At 40.7% G+C, this 18,990-nt stretch overlaps 3 protein-coding genes across 4 annotated transcripts; 2 read left to right on the top strand and 1 right to left on the bottom strand.

Moving 5' to 3' along the window:
* Positions 1–6,689, top strand: LOC114451636 (carbonic anhydrase-like). The gene is made up of 15 exons (XM_028430407.1): positions 1–55; positions 247–417; positions 500–654; positions 740–784; positions 1,054–1,114; positions 1,403–1,569; positions 3,940–4,039; positions 4,151–4,180; positions 4,260–4,436; positions 4,513–4,661; positions 4,736–4,825; positions 5,378–5,425; positions 5,502–5,577; positions 5,689–5,852; positions 6,534–6,689. The coding sequence occupies exons 1-15, from the start codon at positions 1–3 to the stop codon at positions 6,687–6,689; spliced, it is 1,644 nt and encodes a 547-aa protein (XP_028286208.1).
* A 1,809-nt stretch (positions 6,690–8,498) lies between these two features.
* On the top strand, positions 8,499–10,874 carry LOC114452000 (carbonic anhydrase 4-like). Of its 2 annotated transcripts, none has more exons than XM_028431054.1 (9): positions 8,499–8,592; positions 8,763–8,838; positions 8,930–8,956; positions 9,046–9,216; positions 9,329–9,477; positions 9,567–9,662; positions 9,748–9,823; positions 9,916–10,079; positions 10,156–10,874. In XM_028431054.1, the coding sequence occupies exons 1-9, from the start codon at positions 8,551–8,553 to the stop codon at positions 10,336–10,338; spliced, it is 984 nt and encodes a 327-aa protein (XP_028286855.1). In that variant the 5' UTR covers positions 8,499–8,550; the 3' UTR covers positions 10,339–10,874. The 2 variants fall into 2 exon arrangements, with proteins under 2 accessions (XP_028286855.1, XP_028286856.1); XM_028431055.1 differs by lacking the exon at positions 8,499–8,592 and adding an exon at positions 8,597–8,664.
* A 1,595-nt stretch (positions 10,875–12,469) lies between these two features.
* Positions 12,470–16,604, bottom strand: mmp25b (matrix metallopeptidase 25b). Its single transcript, XM_028431343.1, has 11 exons — positions 16,502–16,604; positions 16,285–16,376; positions 15,335–15,467; positions 15,101–15,245; positions 14,604–14,911; positions 14,342–14,521; positions 14,127–14,190; positions 13,849–13,931; positions 13,560–13,712; positions 13,053–13,349; positions 12,470–12,973 (listed from the first exon to the last, which is right to left on the bottom strand). Exons 2-11 carry the CDS (start codon positions 16,366–16,368, stop codon positions 12,726–12,728), a joined length of 1,695 nt encoding a protein of 564 aa, XP_028287144.1. The 5' UTR covers positions 16,369–16,376; positions 16,502–16,604; the 3' UTR covers positions 12,470–12,725.
* Positions 16,605–18,990: the final 2,386 nt, after the last annotated feature.

Consider the following 18,990-nt stretch of genomic DNA (forward strand, 5'->3'; position numbering starts at 1 on the left):
ATGCATTTCCCCCCTCTTGTGCCGTACCTGTGTCTGGGAGCTTTGGTGCAATATGGTGAGTAAAATCTTGTTGACCAAATCTTTCATTTTGTGTGTGGACACCACTCAGTGCTTCTGATATTTGCCTGTTTCAGCTGCTGCAGGTGATTGGTGCTACCAAGGCTGCTGTAAGTAGACTCAGTGAATGCTTTGGATCATTAGTCTGCATTAGACTGTGGTAATAAACACACCTGTTCATTCTCATAGATGAAACACCAAGCAGGTGGAAAGACTTTGCCACTGCTTGTGGAGCACAGCGGCAGTCTCCCATTGATATCATCACCAGCAACGTTGAAACTGATGAAACGCTGGTAAACTTTATTTTCAACTTCTCCTCTAAAAACGTCATAAAGTCTTTCAAGAACACCGGACACACGGGTATGTTTTTATTTTCGTTTTTTTAGGCCATGCATGTGTCACCATGCGTGCTGACTGTAGCTTCTTCTGCTTTACCATCTAGTGCAATACATGCTGGAAACAGATGGAGTTGAAGTGAGTGGAGGTGGACTTGATGGAACATATACTCCTATTCAGTTTCACTTTCACTGGGGAGGATCGACTGACCATCAACTGGGCTCGGAGCACACCATAGACGGAAACAGATATCCCATGGAGGTACGGCAGTGTTTATAATCATTTGAAATCTACATCTCTTTTTCATTGTGTTCCTTAGTTTTTCTGTTATCTTTTATTTTTGTAGATGCACATAGTCAGCTTGAAGAAAGGCCTTAATGTGACGGAAGCCGTGAATGAAACAGACGGAATAGCTGTTTTTGCATTCTTCATAAATGTATGTTCCAAACTACACACAAACTACAGACTGACACCTTTAACCAGTCATAACAAGCCATATTCCACACTGTAGCTTTAAATTGCATTGCAAACTCTACCTGAGGGCACCATTTTTACACCTATACTCCAAAATTCAGGGCTTTCTGAGCACATTAGATGGTTAGTATCTAACACAATATGCTGACTGTTACCACTGAAATGACAAATGCATTCTCCTTGAAGGCAGCCGAAGAAGTAAATATGTCACAACCATGGCACTACCTCACAGAAAAACTCCCCAAAGGTAAGATTGCTATTTGTGTTACACACACAAACACACACTCGGCCAGTCATCTGCTATAAACAGACATATTTTGCCCTGGGTCACACATGCATAGTTTCTTAGTATCACACTATGGTAAGTTGCCAGTCTTGTTAGTGAGAAGCATTGTTGTCATACCTGATCATGGATGGATCATGGGAGGGAAGTTTTGTAACGCCAATCCTCAGATTATCATCTTTTATGGCACTTCCTGTAGCTTTTTTTTTTGTTTTGTTTAAATGTTACTACAGCGTTTACATCTCTCCACAGATGATGAAAAGTATACACTAAACCATAACATCTCTATCGATGAGCTGATCGGAGGTGTAGATCTCACAAAGTTTTATCGCTACAATGGCTCCCTGACCACTCCTGACTGCAATGAAGCAGTTGTGTGGACTGTCTTTCATGAGCCAATCATCGTCAGCAAGGAGCTGGTGAGTTTTTCTTTCAAGAAGGGGGGGCGGGGGGGGGGGGGGTGTTTGGTAAAGGACTGTAAAGGACTTGCATGTATTTTTGAAATACAAATAAAAAGTCTCTTCTTGCATTTACCACACAGGCTGACTGGATAAGAAGTGTAACCAGTCTGAGCTGTGGGAGGAAATGGAAAGTGCTTCCTTCTGTTCTTTAGGATGAGGGTTCATTGTATCGTAGTCTTCAGGAAATGACCCGTGATCACTGAATTGCAACAAAATGTTACACAAGCAGACACAGATGTGTCACCAGATAACAGACAGTGGCAATGACAGTGCATGCTGGTGTCTGGTTTGATAACCAGCCTTCTTTTACTTTCTGTTGACTGTAACAACAGGTGGAAAAATGTTGTTTTCTTTTAGACTGTGCTGTCCCTTGTCTATCCATCAGCACCCTGCATGTATGTAAGGGGCATGTGTTTTTTGCATGTGACCTCTGGTTGTTGTTTTTACCTCAGCATGTGCATAACATGTTTGACAGGTGCATGTCTGCCTGGATCCAGAAGAACAGCAGCCTTTATGATGGATTTTTGTAACCAAACTGGTTGGTGGGTTTAAACAATGCTATATACAGAGTCCAATTTTTGTCATAGGCTGGAAATAAAGGGGGACAAATTTTCCCATAAGCGTAGAGAAGATTGAAGCAAGGCATCTGGACTTGTAGAGTTTTCTTGAAGATGTTTCGCTGCTCATCCAAGCAGCTTCATCAGTTCTAACTGTTTGGTGGGAAACAGTTTTTATGTGGTTGCAGACCTCAGTGGGTGGGTCTGGGTAAAAATCACAAACAATAGTACTAAATGTTTCTGTAATTAGGGCTGGGGGGGACTGGTAGACAGCCATTTGTTCTTGCTGTGAGTATGTGCAAACTTACTGGGAACCTAGGAATGGATGGAAGATGCATTGTATGTGGTAGAAAGATGATGTCTGATGCCACCACCTCTGTTTAGGTTTTCCAGTAAAACCTTCCTCTGGAGCTTATGGCTGACACTATAAAAGGATGTCCTCCACTGTGATTTCTTTTCTTGTTTTTATTGAACTCATGAACAAAACGCGGATCCAACAAAGCCCAAAAAACCATAACTTGCTGCTTGCCAGCTCCACAAAAATGTAACGAAAACTTAATGGTATCACATCCCACCACACGGTCAGAAAACCATGCGCTCCTCTCGGCTCCTAAAGCCACACTCTTCCTCCTGCCTGAATCTCCTCAACTCCTATGCCATCCGCCCCCCCTTCCCCTCGTTAACCTACACGCCCTATTTTCTTCTGACCATGTAACTAATAACAATCGTATAAATTTGACTAAATTATAATCATGCACATTGCTTACTTCTTACTTAAATAATATCAAACCCAAATTACTAGTCTTAAATGTCAATGTCAAATCACATTACCATAAAATATATGGCTCCTACAACCTCTGTTAAGGGAAGGTTTTTCCAGCTTAACATAGATGGCTTCCTTGACTCCTCTTTCAAACCGCCTTTCCTCTCTAAGATGTAAACATTGTTGTCCTTAAAGGAGTGTCCTTTCTCTGTTTGAGGTGGAGGTGAACAGCTGAGTCTTGTCCTGAGGAGGCGGCTCTCCTGTGCTGAGCCATTCTTCTGTGGAGTGGTTGTTTAGTTTCTCCAATGTACAGATCAGAGCATTCCTCACTGCACTGGACTGCATATATCACATTGCTGTGTTTCTCCCTGGGAATCTTGTCCTTTGGGTGAACCAGTCTCTGTCTCAGTGTTGTCATCGGTTTGAAATAGACCGGGATGATTGGATGAGCAGTGAAATGTCTTCAAGAAAACTCTACAAGTCCAGACGCCTTGCTTCAATCTTCTCTATGTATTATGACCTGGATGACTGAGAATCTTCATCAAAATGTTTCCCATAAGCCTGTTTCTAATCTCTGCTTAGGGACACTGGTCATCACACCCACTACATTAGACTGAACATTCCAGTTTAGTGCAAGTAATGTAGGACAAACTAATTATCCATCTGTAGTTCTGCTGCAAGCAGTCTTTCTGTCCACCCTATCATTGTACGCTTTAAATCTAACTGAGAAATGTTGTTGAAACGTCACACAGAGCAGAAGGGCTATAGCTGGAGGAAAACGACACAAAAGGTGTCATGGGAACAAAAGGAGTTTTAAAGTGAGTGTGTAGGTTATCTTTACAGCCTGTAGAGCTGACATCAAAGAGTGACCCTGTTTGAATCTGCTACCGGCGGTTGTCATGATCACTTAACTGCTGTAGGCATGGTAACGAGCATGAGTAACTTTGCTTTCATTAATCAGCTGATTTAAAATGTGTGATTCATTCATTCATTTATTGATTTTTTTAGATCAAACTTTTTCCTGAAAGGACAGACATCTCTGACACCTATCGACCTACACAAGATCTCAATGGCCGTAAAGTGCTGGCCTCCCCTGCACTTCTACCTAGTGAGTCAAAATGTCCAACAGACATGATTCATATGATTTATTTATCATTCATTTATCATTCATTTATCTCTTGAGTTAATGTTAAATATGACAGTTTTTTCTTCTTCTCAGACCATCATTGGTGCTACGATGATCACTGTGGTATGTATCTGTAACCTTTTCAAAACTCAAGAGTGATAGTGAGCCTCATCATGTAAACAGTTCCCTTTCTGCCCCCCAGAGTACAGTCCAAACCTTTGGCCATCTCTGCCCGACTCTAAATGTGGAGGTCAGAGTCAGTCACCCATCATCATCACCACAGACGATGTTCAGGAGGACAGCAGCCTCAATTCTTTCACATTTACCAACTTTAATGACAAGCATGCCATCGAGTCCATCATCAACACAGGCCACACAGGTTTAAAGGTTTTACCAGAGTAGGTAGACCAACCAGTTTCTCTTTATATTATATTACGTTGTGATTCATTTCTCAGTGATGTGTGTGCTGAAGGCTGACACGGTGGAGGTGTCAGGGGGCGCTTTGGGCCACATCTACTCCACCTTGCAGTTCCACTTCCATTGGGGCTCACGTAGCTCAGATGGCTCAGAGCACATGGTGAATTCAAAGAGATATCCCATGGAGGTAGTTACAACCTGCTGGAGGTGCATTTTTTTATTTGCCAGCCTTCACTAAATGCTGTTAATTGTGTCTTTCAGATTCACATAGTGAGCAAGAGGAAAGATTTAACCCTGGAAGACGCAATACAGATAGCTGATGGTCTTGCAGTGCTGGGATTCTTTATTGAGGTAACGTTTAGAAGTGGAACAATATATGTGGCATTGATTCAAGTATCCATAGGTTCACATCTCATGACATTTAGAGACCAGAAGAGAAACATTCTGACGTGATGTTCTCGAGATATCAAAGAAAAAAGGCTTATTTTAAGTGCAGGCCCTAAAGGAATGATGCACAGTATAATGTACAGCAGCACAGACAGAGGGAGAAGCAGAGCTGAAAATGACAAGTTTGTTACGTCCCAGGTTTAGGGGCAACAAGGATGCAGGTAGTGACGGGTTCTTACATAACAAGCACCTTCCCTCACTATCGGCTTTTCATCTACAGAAGTAGCAAGAATGTCACGAGCTCATCTATCATTGGGCATTCTAGCCATTTACTTGCATGTCATAAGGTTTATGTCTAGATGGCACATCTCGCCCCTATAAATAACATTCTTTTAGTTTATCAGATTTTCAGAGAGTTGAGGCATACGCCCGATGTCTGCTAATGAAAATGGAATGAAAACCTTTGAAACCTGTAACTTGTAACAGTGAGTTTTCTTTTTAACGTCCATTTTGCAGTCTACAGAAACGACCAAAGGCAGCGCTAACAGCTCAGGATTTGGCGGCGTAAGTTGCTAAAATGTTTTCAATTTGTTTACAGTCAGTTGAGTTCAGTTCTAATTATCCAAAGTTGTTCCAATAGACAAGTTCCCTGTCAAACTCAACATCTGATGCCTGGAATAAACTGACTGCATATCTCACACGAATTAAAGATATCAGTGAGTGCATGTCTGCGTTGATATAAAATGATAAATACTTCAACACAAACGAAATTGTGTTTAGTGAAATTCTTCAACAGTTGCTACATTTACATTTCTGCTTCGTCATAGATGACAAAGCTAACTTCACAGATGAGATATCTATCGACGACTTGCTTGGCATCGTGAACCGACACGAATACTACCGCTACAATGGCTCCCTGACCACCCCAACGTGCAATGAAGCTGTGGTTTGGACAGTCTTTAAAGAGCCTATCAAGGTGGACAACAACCTGGTATGCGCAGAATCATCCTATTCACCAGATAGCTCTTTGTATCGATGAAAAATAAGTTACTTTGAGATGAGGTTGGATAACATTCCACGTGATGAACAGATAGCTGAGATTATACTGAAAGGCACGTGTCATCATATTTCTGTGATGCTTCTGTCAGTTTGGAATCTGTTACACACACATGGTTGCACGTCACTGGATTTGAAGTGATACAATGAACGGGATCAAATTTGAGTCAACCTTGCAATGTTGTTTACATTAACAAAGAAAATGACGTACACTCACTTTCAAATAAGTATTTTTATGCAGTTTTGCTTTTATAGAAGTTTTACAGCTTGGCGTCTGAGGAAGTTTTTTGTTGTTTTTAAAGATGGCTACATCACATGCCTTCATGCCTTTGTGTAGTCTGTCTGCTGTCATCCAGAGACATTTTGGTTTGCAATAATCTAAAAATCAGCTGTTCCCATTTTTTTTCTTTTATCACCACTCGATAAGGAACAATGCAACGCAGCACAGCACACTCATTACCATCTGGAAGGTAATCACCCACATTATAACCTCGATGTGATGGGTGATTGCTCGTGGTCACCCACATTGTACATACTGTACATGACGTCATAACAGGTTACACTGTGTATGTGTTTATTTATTTTTTTAATGGTGCTTACATTTTCCCCCTGCCAGATAATGATGTTTCCGGATGAGCTCAAATACCACGATGTGTTCAGACCCACACAACCTCACAATGACAGAAAAATATACTCCACATCAGCATCCTGCAGCCCTGCACCCGTCTTATGGCCTCTGCTGCTGACGAGTCTCTGTGCCTTCTGGCTGTAACATATATATGTGTGTGTGTGTGTTATAGAATTATAACAAAGAGAAGTGCTTTAGTGAAATTAAACAATCACATCTGCTTTTTGCTGGCAAATGTTTTCTGATAATTGAAATAAAATTGCAACACATTGATGGTTCTTTAGAAAAATGCCTCTGAATTATATAGAGAGCCAACAGATCACATTTATCCTGAATGGATCACCAAATTTGACTTCATAACCTGAATGTTTACTTTCCTCTATCACATGATCTGTTTCATGGTCTCATGTCAACTGTATGCTGCCTGCCGAGCAAAAACAGATAGTAAACTGTACACCTACCGGGGAAACTTGTACGTTTATATAACTCTGGTGCACTTATGTGGTTTTAAGAACAACATTTATGAGTCGATCACTCATATTTTGTGTGTTAAAAAATGTAACATTTTAAACAGTGTAGAATCTTCATGATAAGTATAAAACAAACAAACAGAATAAAAAGTTATGATGTGAGAAGGAGCCAGGACCAGAATGGGTTCTTCAATTCTTGCTTTGACCTGTGATGACTTTCCTATTTGTGTCACACAGGCTTTGATCACAAGACTCATATTTCAGTGATATATGAGTCCTGTGTGACAGGAAGGTGTGACACACCTTCGACATGCCACTGAGGTTGAAACACATATACACTTACCTTCCAGATTTGGAGCTAGAGGCAATTAAGCTGGCATATTATGCACATAAAAGCTTGAGGGTCCTTTGCAGAATCTTTTGATTTAACTCTTTCTTCTCTGTTTACTGGTAACTGCAACACTGCAGATATGACTGATAAAGCTGGCATTATGTGCCCAACAGTTTACGTGGCATTATAGTATTATGGCACAGTGCCTGTCAATAAAACTGTCACTATGTAATTAAGAAAATGAAAGAAAGAAGAAGACACACTTGAAGCAGGTCCTCCTGGGTGTTGTCACTGAAACCATTATCTATAACAATTAAATACATAACAAATGTGGGTCATTACAAATGGTACTCACCTCTATGAAGAATGTAGTCTGACACTAAGAAACAGCTCGTGCTGAAGCAATTAGAGCATTTAAATGTCCAAAATAAGATAATCAGTTGAATCTTACTACCATATTTGTGTATGCTGTTACCATGAACAAACACTAATACATATTTTTAGCCCTAAGGTGGCATTTAGACACTCATTTTTGTTTTTTGTATATATTATCAGAGGCGTGGCTGCACTTTGAAGAGAATACCACTTTTGCTTATGGGTAAACTGAGACACAAAAGAAGAAAACAGCCTGTTTTCCAGAAAGATCTGATGTACTATTGTAGTAATTTCCTAGAAATTAACATATTAACATACATACATGGCCCACAGGCAGAATTCCCTGAATGTCACTGAAGCTCTGAACTTTTTAAAATATTTTGATGATGCTGGTGTCCACTTTAACTTGAGTGATATATAGCTTAACAGCAGTTGTGTAAAAGAATGTTATGACCGAGTGTAAATATGCCTCTGCTTCTGTATGGCTATCTGTACATATGTATATTTTTGTAATCATTATTTTAACTAATAAATCTCTTTACACTGTTTCAAAGTGAAGTTCCAAACTTAGCATAGGAATGTTTGTGATCGATTGGCCAACAATTTTACAGTTTGACACTTTATTTAATTATTGCCTTTTAGTTTGAATCCACCTGTATGTGGTCGTTTACCTGGGCTAATCTGTGGCTTTAAATAGCTTTGAACAATTTAATGCAACCACGTGACCTAAAGTATGTGACAGGGTTACAACATCCTCAGCCACACATGTCAGGTGGAGGCGGATTCAGATCAGCTGCTGCTGGACTCGGTGGATATAAAGGGAGGGGGGATGCCACAGCTGTTAGCTGATAGAGGCACAGGTGCGTCAAAGGTAAGGCACTCAGATCAGCTGGACTCAGCTGCTGCATCGGACTTTTCCGGAGCAGACAATTTTTTTTCTTGAGTATAATTTTTTTTTCCTTATCCTTATTTTCATTTGGAGGATTTAGTATTTTTCTTCCTTTAACGTGTTAACTGTTAACTGAGTTTTGTCTGTTGCAGATGAACTGGCTTGCTGCAGCTGCATATGCTCTGTGCGTCCTCGCGCACAGCGCGCACTGTGCCACTAACTCCATCGGTATGTATGTGTGGAATCCTTTCATTTCTACATTTGAAGTCGTAGCTACTCTTTAAGTTTAACACTTCTCGCTTTTCTTTCATGCATCCAGCCTGGTGTTATCACAACCCAAACTGCAGTAAGTGAGCAGGAATGTTCTCTTCATCCATTATCTGAGCTTCTTGATACTTCTTCAGCAGCTAAAAAGCCTCCATTCTGTTTTTAAAGATGACAATACCTGGCCATCCATTGCGCCTAAACAATGCAATGGCACCCGCCAGTCACCCATTGACATCGTCACGGCAAACGTAGCGGTCAACCCCAACCTGACTGCCTTCACCTTTAATAACTTCAGCAGCACCTCCGCTATGAAGGAGATCAAAAACACGGGCAATACAGGTGAGGAGAGGAGAGGAGTGGCCAGAAATTTACTTCAAATATATATTTATATATCATTTTTAATTCAGCATGTAGCTGCACTGATTTGTGTTTTTTTTCTTCCCTCTTTCAGTCCAAGTGACATTTGATAGCGGTATTAGAGTTTCAGGAGGAGATCTCTCCGAGGCTTATGACAGCCTGCAGTTCCACTTGCACTGGGGTAATGGTACCACCATCCCCGGCTCTGAACACACTGTGGATGGCAAGCGCTATCCCATGGAGGTACACAAGCAAACAGTTTGTTTAATGATGGATCTCTAAATTTATCTTTCTTTAGTATGTTTTTTTTTAAAAATCTTAATTTCCTGTAGCTGCACATTGTAAACATCAAGTCATCCCACAATGGGAACATAACTCAAGCTCTTGGAGACCCCACAGGTCTTGCTGCTCTGGGTTTCTTCATTGAGGTAAGGAGGAAATGCAGATAAATCCACTAACACACTGACTTCAGCCTAATTTATGACTTTAAATAAATCAATTGTACATTTGTAGGAGTTGCCAGGTACAACAGACCAACCTGCAAGCTGGAAAAACTTGACCTCGTATTTGGCACACATCACAAATGCCAGTAAGACTTGCTCCTCCTTGTTTTTGTGGAAAAATGAATCTGATCCATTTAAATGAAGCGTGCCAGCTACAATTAATATTTCTGTTCTGTAGGCAGCTCTGTGGATATAGCACCTGGGTATTCATTGGATGATCTCCTGGCTGGGGTGAATCGTACCAGATACTACCGATACCTAGGCTCCTTGACCACCCCCACTTGTAATGAGGCCGTGGTTTGGACTGTGTTCAAGGAACCCATTAAAGTCAGCAAAAATCTGGTGAGTTTGTTGTGCTCGTCAATCACAGATGTCCAGCTTTTACAGCGCTTCTAATATTACACCATTTCTTTTCCAGATTGACCTCTTTAGCAACACAGTACGCCTCACCAACAGCACGTCACCTCTTATGATTAACGTCTACAGAAACATCCAGCCGGCGCAAGCGGTCTCGACACAGGTCGCAACCGCCAGCTCTGCCTCTAAAACCTGCTTCTCTCTGGGTCTGATGGGACTCGGTGTACTGCTGGGAAGGCATTAAAAACAAAATAAGACTGCCGCTGCTGTGATTTGCCATAACAAGCTGGTCAACCTGTTTGGCAATGAGCAGCACCATTTTTTTACATAACGCCTTTCTATCCCTAATCCGTTTAGGTATGCACTGATATAATGTGTCTTTTGCAGTCTTCAAACATCACACATTGAGCCACTTTATCATGTATGTAGGCTGCTGCCTATGATTTAATAATGTCTCTGATTTCTTTTTAGGGTTCTGATTTAGTAATACAGATGTATTCTTCTACACCATTTATAAGGACACACTTGTAGATGTTTACTAATATAAATAATAATAAAATCCAGCAACCTAAAATGGTTGTTGGATGCATTGATATGCCTTAATATTTGGCATGTATAAAGTGAAATGTATACATAATATATCAAATGTTATATTGTCTGATGCTACAGAACTGCAGCCTGTTGGTGTAATTAACTTTTTAATAGAAGGAACACCATTCTTTATCACAACCCCACACGTGCACCTGTATCTCTTGATTAAATTAAATTATTCTGAAATTACTTGGTGTTGGATCACCTTTTTTCTGCAGAACAAAAAATGAATCCTTGTTCTGTGACGTGCAAGATCTTTGACTCATACTTCACAAAACATTAGGTAACTTTAAGGCCTCCCTTATCAGGTCTGCTTTCTTACAACTCGAGGCAACAGAATAAACACTTTTGTGCAAACTTCCTTGAATGTATTGACCTTGTCCTTAAACAAAATGGTAATGGTTAACTAGAAAAGTAAACATACAACAACAATACAACATACAATCGACAGTTCAATCAGAAGAGACCAGTAACAGAACATACAAGTTTATTCGATTATCTACAATAAGAATGTGCTTTGGCGTATACATAGACCCCGACGTGACATAATCCGAGGAGGGAGAAGAAAGGGAGGTGAAGCCGAAGAAAGATACGTTCCACCTGTGTGTCCTTAATGAAACAATCACTCAGAGATCTTGGTCTACACATAGGGGAATGTCACTGTAGAATGATAAGCATCTGTTCTATTGTTAAAAAAAAAATACAAAAAAAATTGGCACCATATGTGAGTAGTATGACAGGAGACACGTGAGCACTGAAACAACGTAGGTTCACTTTAGATGAGGAGATAAAACTTTTTGAATGTGAAGTCCAGGACACAAAAGAAACTTATGTCAAGACATTTTAATATTATGTTTGGATTGTCCCTTTTTGTCGCACTAAAGCAGTATATCATACTTGTATAGTGACTGAAACATTACATTTTGATAGAAATCATGATAAAGTGTTTGTTTGGTATCCAAATAAAACATGACAACACTCAAAAACACAAAATAAAGATATCAAATAAATGATTGATATGATTTACAATACAGAGACCAACACTGTTTTTGTACCATGGCTGCAGATTTGCAGCCAAACTCTAAAAGGCAGCACCATCTGGAAGTACCTGAGCAATAAAATTATTATTTATTTTTATATTATAAAAAGAAGTGCAACATTTGCAATTGAAAAATAGAATGCAAAACAATCCTCACTCTTGAAAATGAGCTGCTCTTAACCAGGAAGTTGCTTTGAAAATTTGCATCACTCCTCATTTTTCATTTCATTATTTGCAAGACAATGACTCACATTTAACTACATGCACAATTCTATAGTAAGGAGTCTGCTTTACCACCCAAAGGTTCATCGGAGGGTTGTACACTGATCAATAAAACATAAAGGGAACACTTAAAGAACACAATGTAACTCCAAGTCAGTCACACTTCTGTGAAATCAGCCTGTCCAGTTAGGAAGCAACACTGATTGTGAATCATTTGCTGTTGTGCAAATGGAACAGACAACAGGTGGAAATGAGAGGCAGTTATCAAGACAAGCCCTATAAAGCCAGACTATTTCTCTGTCTCTCATCCTTTCTGCCTGATGTTTTGCTCACTTTTGCATTTTGTCAGTGCTCTCACCCCTAGAGGTCGCATGAGGCGGTGTCTACAACCCACAGAAGCTGCTCAGGCAGTGCAATCCAGGATGGCACATCAATGAGAGCTGTGGCAAGAAGGCTTGCTGTGTCTGTCAGCACAGTGTCCAGAGCATGGAGGAGATAACAGGAGACAGGCCAGTACACCAGGAGACGTGGAGGGGGCTGTAGGTGGGCAACAACCCAGCAGCAGGACTGCTACCTCCTCCTTTGTGCAATGGAGGAGCAGGAGGAGCACTGCCAGATCTAATACTTTGATATGAATATGAATGAATATGAGAAGGCACAAAAGCTACGAATTTAACCAAAAAAATAGAAGTATTTACATTAAAAGTATGGATTTGGAGTTTAACACTGGTTGAAATTCTGTGTGTATACAATACAAAGCCTTTCTGTAATATAAAAACTCACAAACTTCTAACAAACTCACGAGTTACAAGCATAAGAGAGATGAGGAGGAGCCAGCTGCTCATCACCAGTGCTGACGCTCCCCCTAAGTTACAGCTGCATTTTGGGGAATCAGGAACCACCGGAGTGCTTGCAGGAGGACATCTGAGCCAGTCCACTGCAATGGATTTAGGAGTGGAGAATGCTTGGTTGAGGCTTCCTTTCTGGATCACCCAGTAGAAGTTGTCTTTAAAAAAATAGGCGTCTCCTGAGGAGGAACAGCAGCAACAATCAATACAATGTCAAAGATTTCACACTTTAAGTCTTATAAAGAAATAAAGTGTCACCTTCTCCCCAGCTCATGATGTCGTCCACGTGGTACGGCATTCCTTCCCAGAGGCTGTTGTCCTTTGGGTAGCCCGTGTCGGGCTGCCTGACCATCACCCCTGCATCTTTGCGGCTCTCGTCAAACCTCCAGAACTCGCCTTCGCTGAACAAGTAGGTCTTGCCATTGTGGGCCCAGATGAAGGCTGCGTCCACCCTGTTCACCAGCGCCCCGCTCTTTGTTCTCATGCCCCAGTCAGAGAGGGGCCGAGGGTACCCGCTCATGGCCACTGTGTCTTTAAAGACCCAGTACTGAGGCCCTGCACAGGTGGAGCGTTCAAGAGGAAGTTCAATAATATTATTATATATATACTTGTCATGTTGATTCTGATACCAATTTAGCAACTTTTTTTCTTCTACCACCCACACAACCACCACCACTTTCAAAAATAAACCCTGTTCACACCTTTTATTCTGACTCACAGCTGCTAAAGTTACACAAAATGACATATAAGCACACAGTTTCATACCAATGAAGAAGATAATGTGGCTGTCACTCTTCCGCTCGTACACAGCGTCTATCTTGTTCGTGCCCGGTGGAAGGCCCATCCAGAAGTTTTTGATCTTTGCAGGATTAAAAGACACCAAAGAGCCGTCGCGTTTAGTTCTCCAGAAATGTTCGCCTTTCCGGGAAAAGAGAGCAAATGAACTGTTTGTTCAGAAACACTGCAGCTGATGAGGGGGATTACTGAGAGTATTTGACAACAATGTTTTTATATCAACAACAATTAACGTGTTTTTTTTTTTAATTCTTTTTACCTTTAAAAAAGAAGACCTCTCCCCTGATGTTTGCGATTGCATCAAAACCTCCCTGACACCTCTCATGGAACGAGGGCTCAGAGCTGGGACAGAGAAGACTTCATGTCAAAGCTTTACTCTAATTGTAGTTTGAAGAAATGCTCACTAGAGGGTGCAACAAGACTACCAAGACCAGGCTTCCATACAAGGCTTTTATCTTTGTGTTAATGCCTGAGCCTTGTCATTCATTTGCCCATAAATAAAGAGAGTAAACTGAACAAATTTATAGTTCAACTCACGGCTGTGTTGGTCTCGGTGGAGGCGGGCTGGGCAGGTGTGGGGGATAAGATGCTTCTTTCTCTCCTATAATAAAACAGTGACATGATACACGTCGAGGAAACAGTGGGAGTTGATGAATGCAGAAATATGTTTTCCCCCAGATATAATTACAGTTTCCGTATGTCTCATATTTAAACTGAGGTGAAGCTCTGAAGGCGGATTGGTGGTGACTGACCGTAAAGCTGCTGGATGGCCTGTATGTCATCCAGGGCCATCCTAAACTTTCTGATGTCCCCCACAGAACCCTGGTAGTACGGCCTCATGATGGACGGATCAGAGGAGGAGTGAGAAAGGCCCAGTGCGTGGCCAAACTCATGCACTGCAACTGTGAACAAGTCTGTGCTGCTGCTGTCACCTGACGAAGTGTGAAGCAGAAATGTTACCAAAATAAATAAAAAAAAACAGCTAGCACTCGTCCATCCAATCAATAAATATACCTTCAAAGCTCCAGATCTCATCATTATCGAAGTGTGTGTCACCCGCCACTTCGTCCCTGCCGGGAAAAAAGGCGTGTGCCAGGGTGCCGCCTTGCCCGTCAAATGGGTACCCATCATCATGGAGCGAGCGGGCAAAAGACACTCTGATGTCGCCCTCGGCTGCACCTGCCCCCCTGTCGTCACTCTGCAGCCGACGGAAATTTAAGGGGGCCACATCACTCCAGGCTTTAAAGGCATGAACCAGGATGTTGTCCACCAAACTGTTAGGCAGGCGGGGTGAGATCGACGGGTTTGGATAGCTGTCGACACTGCATGAAAACAAAACAATTCAGGGCTTATTATTCTTCACTACATCACATTTGATCTAATTTTCAATTCTTACACTATGTTGAAATCTTGTTTGGCATGTCTGAATGGTAAATAACTAATGCAATCATGGATCATGATGCTATGAGTTATCCAGACACATGACAAAACCACAATGACAGGAAACACACCTCCATGTGAGGTCTGTCTTATGCCACTTAAGGCCTGACAGCGCATATCTCCTCCTCCTCTTCCTCTTCCTCAGCATGTCCTCACTTCCAACAATATCAGGCAGAGAGCACCGAGGGGTGGACATGAGCTTTAACGTTTCACTGTCTGGAAGAGAAGTAAGTCACACATGTTAAAACATAAGACCAGCTCATGGAAAGTCTGAGTCCTCATGTGACATGTGAAGTGTGATGTACCAAGCACGCCAGTTTCCTGGACGCCCCCGAATCTCTGCATGACACGGATGGCTTTCTCAATCCCCTCTGTGGTTTGCAGTTTACTTGTGCGGGGATCGGCAGGAGGAAGATAGCCATATCTGCTCAACCAGTCCTGAAATACAGAGACAGAACCAACAGGGCTTTGATGTCATGGAGGCTACACCCCTGCATTTATGACTATGGTGTATCATCCGGACCCTCTGTGTCCCTCACAAGGCCGTGTGTGTGTCAGCCACTCTTTTCTCATTTATATTGCATGACCCTGCTTGACAGAGTGAAGGCTGTGCATCGCTGATTGATAGACTCACATACACAACAAGCTGTTTCTTAAAAACTTTTGAAACATGCACATCTTCCTGTTTCCACCCTGAAAGCCACAGAAAAAGGTGTTGGCCCATCAACAGACTGTTTTGTGAGTTTTTACACTGTAAACACACTTTAAGTTCACTGTCTCGTACATCTAAGAAAAACACATTTATTTGCTGTTGTTTTGTTTAATTTTTTCATTATTATTTTTTGCCACACAAATACACTGTATTTGTTAAGCTTCAGCTACCAGCAATATAGGATAGCTTTTTGTGGTTAGGGAAGTGAAACAATTTAGTTTTTTTTCCCATGAATCACTCATAATCAGACCTAGCACTATAGGCCCTCGCTTCACCATATGTTTCCTCTGCACTGTGACAACATATGGATGTGCACTCTGTAAAGAGGCCACATCTATATGTACAATATGAAAAAGTATTCAAATAAATTGTGATTTGTGAATATAGGCTATACAAAAATGTAACTAAAAATGTACAAGATACAAGATATGATGCTAATTAAAAATGGCACCTAATTACCCACCACTGCCTGACGCCAAACATTAAAGCTTATATAATATAAAATATAATATATAATATAAAAGCATTGTAACACTAACTCACCACCGCTTTGCTGTATTGCTCAGGCGCTGCTGATGTTCTCCTCAACAGGGTAAAACTCACACACAGCAGAAGAACCAGCTCCATTCCAGACACTGCAAGAGAACGCTCCATAATTAACAGGATGTTTATCAGGCGGAGTAAACACAGACATTTCTCGGTTCTTGTTGCAGAAGCTTCTTTTTTTTCTCAAATTCAAGAGAAAGCAGACAAAGCTCACCGTTGTTTCTCCTCTGAAGCGTCAATCTCTCCTGAGACCAGACTGGGAGGATCGATTATATCTCTGCTCTCTCTCTCTCTCTCTCTCTCTCGCTCTAACGGATCTATACATGTGCGTAATGCAGCCAATGCGCACGGTGAGCAGAGGGGAAATGACTCTATATAGAAACTGAAAAGATAGTTTCTGAGAAACAATATATATAGTCTACTATATATGGTCATTATTCTAGTGGCACCTATTACACTCTAATCATAGTTGCATATGTAACCGTGCAGCCAAATATGGGAGCTGATCAGTGCCAAAAATAGATAGAAAAATAGTGATTCATTTTATCATATTTTAATGAACAGTTGAAAACAAGTTAAACTTGGTCGTCAATGCGACTAATTATGAATGAGAGCTTTTTTGCTTGTGTTGTTGGGCACAAATAAAAATGTTTGAAGGGAACAGATGCATTAAGCTGAGTGAATCAAAGTGCTCTGGCATCTCACATCCCATCTTCCCATTATGTTTGTGGGTCTACATTTTCATTCTCCCTGGGAAGCTTCACTGTATCATCTTTCCCTCCTCCCCCTTCTTCCTCTCTTCTCGTCTTTAATTTCTGCTCATCCTCCTGGGTCCCAGTGAGTCATGCCATTAGCACAAAACGCAACTCTCCTAACAGCTGACCAGTTTCCATTGTGTCCACTTCATGTCGCTGCTTTGTGGGAAATGAACATGTCTTTTAGCTGCTCAGCATTATTATGAGATAATGATGACTCTGTTGCCCCTCTACCTAACTGTTGTATCATATTTGATATCATAAACATCACCTTTAGATATTCATTTACTTTTTTTCTGTGAGTAAAAAAATGCAGACCTTTGACTTTATATTCATTACACACAGTTTTATTTTCATTAAAGGGATCCAAGGCCTTCACAAAAAGGGTTGACTCTTGGTAGCTATACAGTACTAACACAACACACAACAACAACAAAAACAACACAAAGGACTTATGTGAACGAGTGAAAAGACAAATAAATAAGAGCTTAAAGACATTTCATATGAGATGCATCAACAAAACCAGCAGTCAGAGGAAAAAAAAGTGAGCAGAGGTGAAAACTCTCTCTGCAAAGTACAGTAACAGCTTCTGTACAATATTTGATGTTTTATTGATTGTCTACAGCGGTTTGTTTTGGTCATGCACAGTAGTGTTGCAGTTAATTCACAGTTTATCCATTTTGATCTTCTCCTACACCCAGTTTGATTGTCAGTCTCTTTGAAGGCAGCCTCTTTTCATTTGGCGTGTAAGGACCATTGATTGTCACGGGGTGAAAAGTGTCGTTTAGTGATGAAAAAAAAATAATCCCTGCCAATCCACGTATGTCATATAATCCATATGGAATTGTCTGATTGTATATATAAAAAATGTCCACGCATATATACATATAAAATAAAGAGAAATTTTGGTTTTTAGTCAAACCTGTAATGTATTTATTCATATTTATATTAATTCTTATGATCAGCCTAGTGTTGGACGTTATATTAATTATACCAATAATGACAAATTAAACTTGTGCTTCAAGGATTATTTGAGTCCACAGAGTGCTACATTCTTCCCCCATAACATCTGACAATATTCCACAGTTTATCCTTATCGTACACGGACATCTGTACAAAAATATGCAGTCTCAGTGTAACGTTGCTGGCAGGATATACGCAGGATTTACACTTTTTATGGTAAGTTTTTTTTTCATACAAGTGATTGCCATAAGCAAAAATCCTCACAGTAGCCTCACACAGCTTAACGCTTAGGGAACAACCTATAGCTCATAATCATAATATCATAGAGCTGCTCAAGTAACAAGAAACTATGGTTACACTTCACAATACACCCGACATCCGCTGGCATTTACTTAGTGCTGCTGCTTGACTGCAGCTAAAACTGTACGCTCAAGAGCTAAAAAAAAAACATGGCAGGTTGTTTTGATGTCATCAAAATACACAGACATAACATTGTAAATAATTCATTTAGGTGGCAATAATTTAGTTTTAATGCTTACTTGCCAAATACTTGCAGACGAATAAAAAGCAGTAAACAGCTGGATATATCCTCCAGCACCGTGTTTGGCTACTACTTCTGAGAACATGTTGGAGGATAATGGTTAGCTCACCCCCAGTGTCACCAGAGAATTTGGCATTCTGCAATTTAAAAAAAGACAGTGTGCAGGAAACACCATCAACCTGCTCCTCCATCACCCTTCAGACTTCTACCGTTATCGAAGTCATAATACTGTGATAATCCTGTAATATTTTAGAGATTATGCTTCAAGCCAGGATGTCAGATTAAACTACCTCTGTCCTTTATAATTTAAACCCCAAAACAATCTTCTACTTATCTTGAGCTTTAGATAGACATGTATCGTTCCATTTTTTAAAACAACACGTTAAAATATGATAAAAGGCTAATCAATTCTGACTCTACTTTAATCCTAAACAAACCTCAAAC

This window comes from Parambassis ranga, chromosome 19 (assembly GCF_900634625.1).
Source record: "Parambassis ranga chromosome 19, fParRan2.1, whole genome shotgun sequence".
Classification (NCBI taxonomy): domain Eukaryota; kingdom Metazoa; phylum Chordata; class Actinopteri; family Ambassidae; genus Parambassis; species Parambassis ranga.